Below are 10,396 nucleotides of genomic sequence, written 5' to 3' on the forward strand. Positions count from 1 at the left end.
ACTTGTGGCACTCAACACCTACAGTTGATAAGATAATACTGAAGCTGGACACCAATCCCAGTGAAACTGACACTAGCAGTCACCATCTTTGATGTAATGGTTGACTTGAAATTGTTGTGACTACCAATTGTCATAATACAGGGTAGGTATTTGTTTCAGACTGTACTACCACTACTACCAGTCATACTGTGTATATGTACATTACTGAAGCAAACACATACTACCTTCCACCCTATGGCTCATTGACGTTAAACTTGCATGTGAAGCTCCAAGGCCAACAGACTCCATCTGGAGTACAACAAAGTAACCGAACAAATGAAACCTTGAGGAACCTTACTTTGTCTTAAGTCTTCTATTTCTTAGAAACAAACTCTAATCCTTCTAAAGGCAGGAGTCTGGGACAAATACCAGTCTCCTTGTCCCAGCAGGCTGTGTTGTTACAGATGTCTGACTTCACTTTCAACTGACTCAAAAACTCATACATCACAGGGAAGCAGGCATCCATGTTGGTGTCCCTATCTACATTTCTTTATCACAGGGACAAGGTTGTACTGAGGGTCGATACTTCACTACTGAGAAGTCAGCAAACACTTCTACTATCAGGGTTTACACTGTATGAGCTCCCTACTTTGGTTCAGTGGATTCAAACACTTATTAAATAGCTACATAATATTGTCAGCATGTAGGGTTGTAATATATATTGGGGTTCAATAACAATTTTATACATGGGGAAATGGTAGTGAAAGGGAGAGAGGGGCTAAGGCCCCTACCAAGATTTCAAACAGTCATGAGAAAATGAGCAACATTTACTGCATACCAGTAATGTACATTACCAATGCCTGGAAAGGGGTGGAGTACAAATTATGTTTCCACTAACAATGTGGTTCAACAGAAAACTGCTTTAAACTTTTAACTTTTAAAGCTAAGGGAATATAGTCAACAGAATACCTTAAACTTTCCTGCTAGCATTGTTCCTTCTGCATGCAACACCTCCAACTGCTAAGTATCTACACCCGGAAGTTTACCTCACTCTTGCTGTTGGGTGCGTTCGCTTGCCAGGCTACCAAAGGAAGACTGAGAGAAGGAGATTACAATGTAGGTCAAGTGTTATAATAAGCAATGGCATAAATGTACATATAGGACAAAGGACCATACCTGGAGTTTGGAATGTGGCCTTCTCTGACCCCTCTGCCATTAAAGTTTGCTCCCGCCTGCTTACAGCCAACATACATCTCCAGACTAAATTGGTGCTAAAGGACCCAGGTACGTGACCCCTGACCTCCCCCAGCCATCTGTGGGCCTTATGTTGCACTGGGGCAGGACCTATCACTTCCCATCAGGATCAGCCTCACAACTCTGTGTGCTGCTGATAAGAGTAACATTTGTACTGACCACAGCTTCTCATGATCTCAGGAAGACAAGGCCACACTGTGCCATCTAGAGTAGGATCATGCTCCCAAAACCCAGCAATGGCAGTCAGCAGGCTGAATTGATATCAAAGTTTACAATATTTACAATCAATATACCAGCGAATAAAAGTGAATCTAATTATGAACAATTAAATAAAACTCTTAAGTGTACTTGATGTGCTGTGGCTAAGAAAGGGGTAAAATGTTACATGTGTGAGCTACCTACATCCAACTTTTCTGTACTCTACTCTTTGCTACTGGAAACATTACAACTTGAAATGCAGGGTAAGAAAACAAATACCAGTGCCCATCTACTATATTTAGGCCACCAGAGGGTGCCCAATTAGCAAGAAAATAATTAAGGACAATAATAACTATTCTTTCGATATCACAACATTTGAAACTTCTCGACTTGCCAGGAGGTACCACAGCAACAACAGATACTTGTTTATTGTTCAGCCCAGTGCACTGGTGGTGGCTACTTGAAGATAAATCTGACCTGACAGGAGGATGGTTCAAGACCCAGCCCAGGACAGCAGGCATCTGAGGCATGTGGAATGATTTATGTGGATTAAAGCATGGGACATGTTGGAAAAACCAGGGTGTTTCTATACAAATATTTGTCTGAAGCTTGACAACTTCAAACATGACAGTCCTAACTAGTGTGGCAGGATTGACAGGTTTTGGGACAAGCAAGGTCTTCCCTATAACCTAATTGGGACAAGCTAAAGCGATCTTGCACAGAGCAGGGATGATGCTAAATCCCCCAAGGGAAATTCCTGGAGACTGGCAGAAGGTTTCATTCCACTAGCATGAAGTAGGAGTGGTAGCAGGCAAAGCCATAAATATTCCTACAGTAATGAAGGGAGGCTAGGAAGGTGGAAGACTTCCAGACTGTTCCCAGGGCATACACAGGCCAATACACGAGTTACCGGTTTCGCGGCGCCATTTTGGGTCAGAGGTCACCCGGAGCAAAACAAGCCCGGCGCAGCTGGCGCGAGCATGTGAGTTCGCGGAAAAGTGCTAATACGCGTGGCCACGTTGTCTCCGGTTTTCTTTAGCTTTAAAAGCTTTAAAAGCGTGCATTTTCCGTGCTGTCGCCAATCTACCGATAGAAGAAGGTATGTAAAGATCCTGTTCACTACCGTACTATTTATGACTTTTTAAAAACTATTTATGTAGGTAGAAATTGATTGTAGATACTATGTTTACTGCGTTTGGACCCATATGGGGCCGCATGACTTGTCGTTGACAGAATACTAGCAGTAAAAGTTTGTTTTGTTACACATCCGTGCACATATACATTTGATAAAGAACGATTTTTGTGATATATCAAATGATTATAGCTTTATTACCTTGTGTCTAGGAGAGCATGGAAAAGTATGAAGAATTCAAGACGTGGAGGGTACCGGCTCTGCAGGAGTTCCTGAGAGCTAGGGGCTGGAAAACGTCTGGGAACAAGGAGGTGCTGGTGGCAAGGGCCTTCAGTGCGTGGGAGAACGACATCCCACTCCAGCCATCAGCAGCTGAGCTTGCTACAACTGCTCGTAGGGAGTATGCCCAGCTGGTAGCTGGGCTGCCAGATCCTCTCAAGTTCGACGACGAAGCCTGGACACCTGAGAGAGAAGGCATGGAGGGCTGGCCGAATGTCATGTACCATGACATTTGTGACTACTTAATGAAAGACCACCCAGGTACATGCACATGTATTATTGCTGTGTATACAATTTTTATTTGTGATTTACCTTCTTTGACTTACTAAGTATTTTGCTATTTTTTTTCTAATGATGTGGTCTTTTACTTATCAGGTAAGGACCAAGACCTGAACAACAGGCTCCTGAATGCCTACAAGGAAGGCAAGGCCTTCACCTACTACTCCAGTGGCTGGCTACAGGAGGTGTTCACGTGTAAGCGAGATGGCTACATCTACCTGCAAGCGAAGTGTAGGCCATCGGCACGAATCAGTGACACCCCTCATAAGGCATGGGTGTGCTGTCATCCAACAGGCACGATCAACCGAGCCTACTGCTCCTGTACTGCTGGGTGAGTTAACAGATGAATGGCATGTTGTCTATCAATGGATAACTTTGTTAGAAGATTTAACACTTTTTAACACAAATAACATAAAGTTCCTGCTCTTAAGTTTACCACTCTTAACAACTTTTAACTAAAAATGGAACTTGTGCTTGTTTTCAGGATGGGGCAGACCTGCAACCACATTGCTGCGCTGCTGTTCAAGGTGGAGGCAGCAGTCCGGACCAACCTGGTCAACCCAGCCTGTACCTCAACTGCCTGCCAGTGGAACACTGCCCCGGGGAAGACCATCCAGCCCAGAAGGGTGAAGGACATGACATTCAAAAATGACAAGTTTTGCAAGACTGGTGTGTAGACAGTTTGGCATTACATGTGAATAAACATACTTCCACTTGTCGAACACTCTTTTCATGTCTACGTAAAAATAATAGTTCATAATGTGTGTCTAGTAACTAAAGTTTTACTTTTACTGTTGTTGCTCTGATAGAAAACTTCTATAAGAAAGATTATCTGTTCTCATACCCAAATACATGTATGTACAACAAGCAAGAAGTTGACTATTTGGTTAACTTATAACAACACCATGGTCTACAATGTATACTAAACTTGTGTATATGTTTGTTAAGTCACACCATGTACGACCTGTACCAAGTCCTTTGAGACATGAATGTACAATAAAGGACTTACATCATCATCATCATTGTCACAACATTGTGAACTTGAATATTTAACACTTTCTCACGTTGTTGATCATTCCTTACATGTTACCATTGTTACCTACAATGTCCTGTTTCTGTTTTTGTTACCAAGTTGATCTGTGTCAAGTGCTTTCTTCCGTGCGACAACCGATGCAACATCTAAGGTAAGATCTAGATCTGAAGTGAAATTCAGGTTGAGAAAATACTCTAACCATACTAATACATGTATACTAAACCATCCAAGATTGTCTTCTTCAAACTCTAGCTGTAGAACTTATAAGTTACATGTAATGTGACATTGTGATAGTATTACTTTCAGTAGAACTAGTATTTAACCAGTGGTTGTTGAAGGTTGCAAAGTGCTGCGCACACAGTGATCATGTCATCAATCTGGGGTATTAAACTGATGGGAAGTTCATACTTGAGAATACGGAATGTCTTCAGACGTCTGATCGCTTGCTCAACGAAGATCCGAAGGTTTGCGATATCCTTGGTCTTGGCGACTTCTGCCTGTGTCATCTGATGGCTGCCCCTCTTGCCTGGCGGGATGAGCAGCCTGGCGTGATGCAGGGCGACATCTTCCGCTATGGGGAAGCCCCGGTCCGCCATCACCACCTCGTCCCGCTCTAGGATGTCGAGGAACCCGGAGTCCTGGGTCAGTTGCTTGTCGCTTATCCGCCCTCCCCAGGCTTCGGACACAAAGTTGAAGTGTCCAGTTGGTGTGATGGACACCAGGCACTTGAGAGTCTGGTGGTGCTTGTAGTTTGACCATGTCTCCGCCTTAGCCTGGAGGTTCTTTGGTGTTTCAATAAAGAATTCCGTACAGTCTATGATATGTCTTACTTTCTTGTACTTGCTCGTCCTGAACCGTCTGGGTAGATTTGCTCTCTGCACCTCTTCGCTTGGCTTGAAAATCAAGCACTTCAGCTCAGAGGCCAGGAACTTCAGCGTTGCAGTCAGGGCACGTGAGCAGGTTGCGTTTGACACACCAAATCTGTCGGCGAGGTCTTCATTCAGCAGACCAAGCCTTAGCTTCATCAGCGCCATCACTAGCAAGTCCTTTGCACTCAGTTTGGTTCTGGGTCCAAACTTCTTTGGGGACTTGGCGAACCTCCGCACACCTGTTGGCAGAGCACTGGCACCCCTCCAGAATCGGATCTTCTTCAGTTTTGGTGCCATGTAGCTGTACAACTGGTCAAGTGCCTGGCGGTTTGGGAGCCCAGTGTAGAACTGTACTTTGGTGTCATCCGTCAGCTTGTCATAGCTGAACTGGCGCTGAGTCCTATTCAGTTTCAGGCTCGCCGCTTCCAGTTTTAGTTTAGTGTTCATTTGCTTCAGCCTTCGAATCTGTGCATCCTTTGCATTGCAGCTCTGACATGTGTCATCAGTTTCTGCTGGAGGAATGTCATAGTCATGGTCTAGGCTGGCTGCTGTAGGGACGCTGCTACCACTGGCGGTGGTCTCGTCACTTGTCGTGCTTTTCTTTCCACGCCCCTTTTTTGATGAAGTCTCAACAGGTGTGCGAGGAGTAGGCTTCTTTCTTGGCTTTGGCGTAGTTGAGTGAAGTCTTGGTGTGTTCATGTGTTGTGTTGGCCAAGGGTTCGCCTCTGTAGGCTCACCATCCACAAAATGGATGGAGCAAATGCGAGAGTCATCATTTGGAACCCAGATTTTGCTTCGTTTCTTTTCATCTTGTCGACAAACACGCCGGGTCCATTCCTTTCTAGCCTCAGGTTTTTGTAGTTCTGTGGGGAAGGGATGCAGTCGAAACGGTTCGGGGCACTCGCAGCTGAAGTGGACTCTGTTGTGGATTGTACAGGTTTCATCCCGCCAGCGTTTAAGTTTTCTGCCGCCGTTGTGGCAACCAATCACACAGCACTGCCTCCGGGACATCCTCAGCTGGATCCAGTCTGTAATATACAATTAAAAATAGGCATCAAATAAAGCACTCATGTGACATTAATAAGTAGTAAATAATTATTAAATATCAAGTATACCCTTCATTTTTTAATTTTTTTTCTGTCTTAAATTACAGATTCCCGACAAGCGGCTTCAAGACAGAAGAGACTGTTCCAGCCAGTAGGGGAGAAGCGTCCAGTGTCTGATGACATCAAAAGAGACAACCTGGCCAAGGTTCTGCGAAAGGCAGTGCCAGAGGCTGCGTTCTTCACTGCCCTGGAGGAACAGCCCCACCAGAAGGAGGTGCCATCAGCACGACCTGTGACTCCCCAATCCCTTGCAATGGACGTTTTGGCTAGGTCGTATACCTATGATAACCGTATGCAGTTTGTAAATTCTTTGATCATTAGCAAGGATGATGTCCAAGTTATAGAGATGGCTACCAGGGCCCAGAGTAAGTCCCCCATCTGGAGTATGTCTCGGCGAGGCAGGATTACTGCTTCCAACTTCTATGGTGTTTACACTAAAGTAAAAACAATAAAATCAAAGCCTGACACATCAACAGACGCCCTTCTGGCAAAAATAATGGGCTATTCCCGTGTAAGTGAGAATATACCAGCTTTAAAGTATGGAAGAGAGATGGAGGAGGAGGCGAAGAATAGTCTGTTTGAGAGTTTTTCCAGTGAGCACCAAGGTGCACAGTGCACCCAGATGGGCCTTGTCCTATCAGAGCACAGGGCCTACCTGGGTGCTTCACCTGATGCTAAGTTCAGTTGCAAGTGTCATGAAGATGTTGTAGTAGAGCTCAAGTGCCCCCTCTCCTGTAAGGACACTGCACCAAATGCCACCATACTTGCCTACCTGTCTGAAAGCCCTGATGGAGTCCAGCTCAAGCGGAACCATGCGTACTACGCACAGTGTCAGGGACAGATGGCCCTGACAGGGTGTAGGTCATGCATATTCTTTGTATATAGTAGACATGGTAGTATTAAGGTAAATATAGACTTTGACAGCAGCTACTGGGAGGACTTGTGTTCTGCTCTGGACTACTTCTTTGAAGAACATGTTGCGCCTGAGCTGATCACAGGTAAGCTGAAGGCGCACATGGACGGCAAAGATAGTAGTCCAGTAGCAGGCACAAGTCAGTCCAGTGCACCAACAAGTCAGTCTACATGTAGTTCTAGTAGTACTAGTAGTAATGGCCATGCACAGGCCCCTGTCATGTGCCCTACATGTGCCAAACCCTGCCTGGACAATTTCAAGAGGTTCAGTGATGGCAGTGTGGGGTGTGATGTCTGTGACAGGTGGTATCACTTCAAGTGTGTAGGTCTTAAGAACTCACAGCAGGTGAAAAAACTACCTTCCACATGGAAGTGTCCTAACTGTAGCTAAATGAAGCCACAGTGGCTTGTGGTATCTAATCTACCACTATCAAGTTTTCTTGATAGACACTACTTTACAAATCATGAACACTCATGTTAGATAGTTACATGTAGTTTTATTACAATCTGTAAAATATCATGCATATACAACTTGTAGAGTAACATACCAGGTTCCAGTTAGGATCTTCCAGTTAAACTGCTAAAGATCCTCCTATCAGAACAGACACTGTGGAAAGAAAAAAAAATCTATGAAATATTATGTTCCTATGTAGTGGTGTTATGTACATATGTATATAAAGATGTAATATAATCAGAACAGACACTGTGGAAAGAAAAAAAAATCTATGAAATATTATGTTCCTGTGTAGTGGTGTTATGTACATATGTATATAAAGATGTAATATAATCAGAACTGGCACTGTGGAAAGAAAAATCTATGTCACGATGTCTACTTTTGTGTAAAAACAGTTCTGTACAAATTATGTATGTGATTGTGTTATGTACATATGTAAAATGAACAAGGCGTTATATATCGGTGTAAATAAAAGGATGTATTCAACAAATCATTGCAAATTTTACTGCCTACAAGACCCCAACATACTCTAGATTCATCAAATGCCCATCTAGAACCAAAGAAAATCTTTCAGTTTAGTCTTACAAGTTATACTGCATAAATGCACCCCCCCCCTCCCCGGTCCACATTTATCAACAAAAAGAACGCAGTAAACACGCTATCTACGATCTATTTTTACCTACCTAAAACAGTATCAAGGTCTTTACATACCTGTAGCACTCGGTAGATATACGTAGCGGCGGAAAAATCACGATTAACGGGTAAAACAAGACGAGAACAAGCTTAGACCGATCCGCGCGTAGCTGTAACAGCGTCTTCCGGCTTGGGTTGCTCCGGGTGACCTCTGACCCAAAATGGCGCCGCGAAACCGGTAACTCGTGTATACATATCACTGCTTGAAAAACCACGTTTCCAAGAGTTTCCAGTCCCGCACACGCCCGTGAAATTCGCCGTGTCCTGGTCGCGTCCATGGATTTCCGGTCTCCGCGTGTACGGCCCCGGATATTTCCTTACACTCCCGGATTCGTGCTCGCCGTGCACGTGCACGGAAATTTACGCCCCGCACACTTGGCGTGTGTTGGGGAGCGGCTAACAATAAGGGGTAATTAGGTACTGCGTGTATTCATGTTTCAGGTGATAATTACTTGAACCAAAGTTGCCAGCACTTTAATCTAAGCAAATTGGATATAGAATGATCAAGGATTGTTAATACAACATTTGAACCTATGCGTCCTTGGCTTGATTTATCGTGATGTCGTCCATACGACAAAGCACATTTGAGCGTAGGGCGCCCCGACGCTGGGGTTATATGACCTACTCGGTCAAAATGACCTAAATCTACACTCCGGTCTAAATCTGAATTAATTTTTATTTTGGAAATAATAGTTTATCTGTGAGGTTCATTACCATGATGTAATCAAACGCTTGACTAAAGGGGTTTGAACTAACGTGACCTGATCAGTTTGTTATAATTTTTAGGTACATGTATGGGTAATAATATGCAAGCTTTACATTGTAGTTCGGTCGATGTGTATTGTGATGTGTCTGACATGGCGTCCATTTATGTGAATAGCCTTTGTGTAAACAAAGGGAGAACTCACAGCGTCCCCATGCCTGGTAAAATACTGAAATCCAGCAAAACAAGTCAACCCTCATGACATTAATTGTGGATTTTGGATACATTTACAAAGAGTAAGGTTATGTTGGAGTTGAAGTGCGGTTTTATTTCACTTAGTGAGCGACAAGTTGTGTAATTCTAGAACGAATAAAGCCATGTAATCATGACGAATTAGAATTATGAAGATCATTTGTCTGCCTTGAAATAGATACATTCACACAATCAGAAACATCCTATCATCCAAGTGTTCAGACTGCACAGGCGATTTAACTTAAAACCTATAATATAAAAACAAGATGGTTGTAGTATTGAACGCGATCACGTGATTATATGACTGACGACCAATCCTACCTCGCTCTCGCCGGGACCAGCCAATAAGAGACGCGATGCTTTGTTTTGGTGGGTCGTTTGAATCTTGCTTTGTCACAACGACGGTTTGCTTTTTCAAAACACGTTTGTCTCGGCTTGCAAAGATTACTAGTATGTTCCTGAACTAAATGGCGTCAAACATTCCGTTCTGTTACTTCGTTTTCGCAACGGAAGAAATGACTCTACTACATTGAAAGGACAACACCGCAACGAACCAGCAAACCGACAGGAGGAAGGGTAAGCTAAAACAAGGATACTATTATATATACGGCACTATCGTTACATATATCTTAAACATGTTGTTTAAAAACCTTGACTAAGTTGTGCCTACGGCAGAAATATTTATTTTGGACAAGAAGTGTACACTTATTTTTTACTGATTAATAACATAGTTTATTATTTCTACTTAGAAGTACATCGATATAGTTTGTATGTTGCTCAGAACATATGTACTTTTTTCACGGAGGATACTTTGAGACGATTTGAAGAAACTTTATCGCCAGGCTGTCGGAGAGCTCAGAAAAGAAAGAAAGAAAAGCGACAGCAGTCACACAGAAGAGGGTGAGTCTATGCAAATGTATATCTTTGCATACGAAGGCCGACAAGGCTCTTGACAATTTGAATTGTTTTCATTACCGAGGGAAATGTTGTGATTGTATTGTTCCCATGATTACAATGAAAAGAAACAAGGAGACGTTGATGCTTGATAAATGGAGCCTTTTCATCTGGACAAAATTGTTGCTGTCTGACGTTAAAAACATTCGTTAAAAATGATAAATGACTTCTCCTCGAAATGTGTCCATACAGACGTCCGCATCTTTGCCAGGCTTGTTTATAAAACGTCTAGTACATGTACACGTAACTTCAAATGAAATTCAAAAATGCCTTCGACTTTTGACTTAGATTTTCGTTTT

The 10,396-nt window shown here is 43.2% G+C and overlaps 2 protein-coding genes across 3 annotated transcripts in view; one reads left to right on the forward strand and one right to left on the reverse strand.

Annotated features, from left to right (window-relative positions):
• The first annotated feature begins 2,432 nt into the window (after positions 1-2,432).
• Positions 2,433-6,311, forward strand: LOC109468107. Its single transcript, XM_019766353.1, has 6 exons — positions 2,433-2,530; positions 2,776-3,103; positions 3,218-3,452; positions 3,606-3,790; positions 4,254-4,305; positions 6,177-6,311. Exons 2-6 carry the CDS (start codon positions 2,782-2,784, stop codon positions 6,244-6,246), a joined length of 864 nt encoding a protein of 287 aa, XP_019621912.1. The 5' UTR covers positions 2,433-2,530; positions 2,776-2,781; the 3' UTR covers positions 6,247-6,311.
• LOC109468106 overlaps positions 3,835-10,396 on the reverse strand; it is a 6,821-nt gene continuing 259 nt past the window's right edge. The window contains exons 2-3 of one of the 2 annotated variants that reach the window (XM_019766351.1): positions 7,590-7,648; positions 3,835-6,051 (exon numbers count right to left, since the gene is read on the reverse strand). In XM_019766351.1, coding sequence (XP_019621910.1) covers positions 4,466-6,034 — 1,569 coding nt within the window. In that variant the 5' untranslated portion in view covers positions 6,035-6,051; positions 7,590-7,648 and the 3' untranslated portion in view covers positions 3,835-4,465. Of the gene's footprint in view, positions 6,052-7,589; positions 7,669-10,396 lie in introns of both variants that reach the window. The other variant, XM_019766352.1, reaches the window with a different exon arrangement.

The sequence above is a fragment of the Branchiostoma belcheri genome, unplaced genomic scaffold, assembly GCF_001625305.1.
Source record: "Branchiostoma belcheri isolate BF01 breed outbred unplaced genomic scaffold, Haploidv18h27 scaffold191, whole genome shotgun sequence".
Taxonomy (NCBI): domain Eukaryota; kingdom Metazoa; phylum Chordata; class Leptocardii; order Amphioxiformes; family Branchiostomatidae; genus Branchiostoma; species Branchiostoma belcheri.

Excerpts from the sequence above, each read along its gene's own strand:
- LOC109468107 (XM_019766353.1), top strand. The coding sequence starts at position 2,782 with ATGGAAAAGTATGAAGAATTCAAGACGTGGAGGGTACCGGCTCTGCAG. Across the intron at positions 3,453-3,605 it reads TACTGCTCCTGTACTGCTGG|GATGGGGCAGACCTGCAACC; the intron begins GTGAGTTAACAG and ends GCTTGTTTTCAG. Across the intron at positions 4,306-6,176 it reads CAACCGATGCAACATCTAAG|ATTCCCGACAAGCGGCTTCA; the intron begins GTAAGATCTAGA and ends CTTAAATTACAG.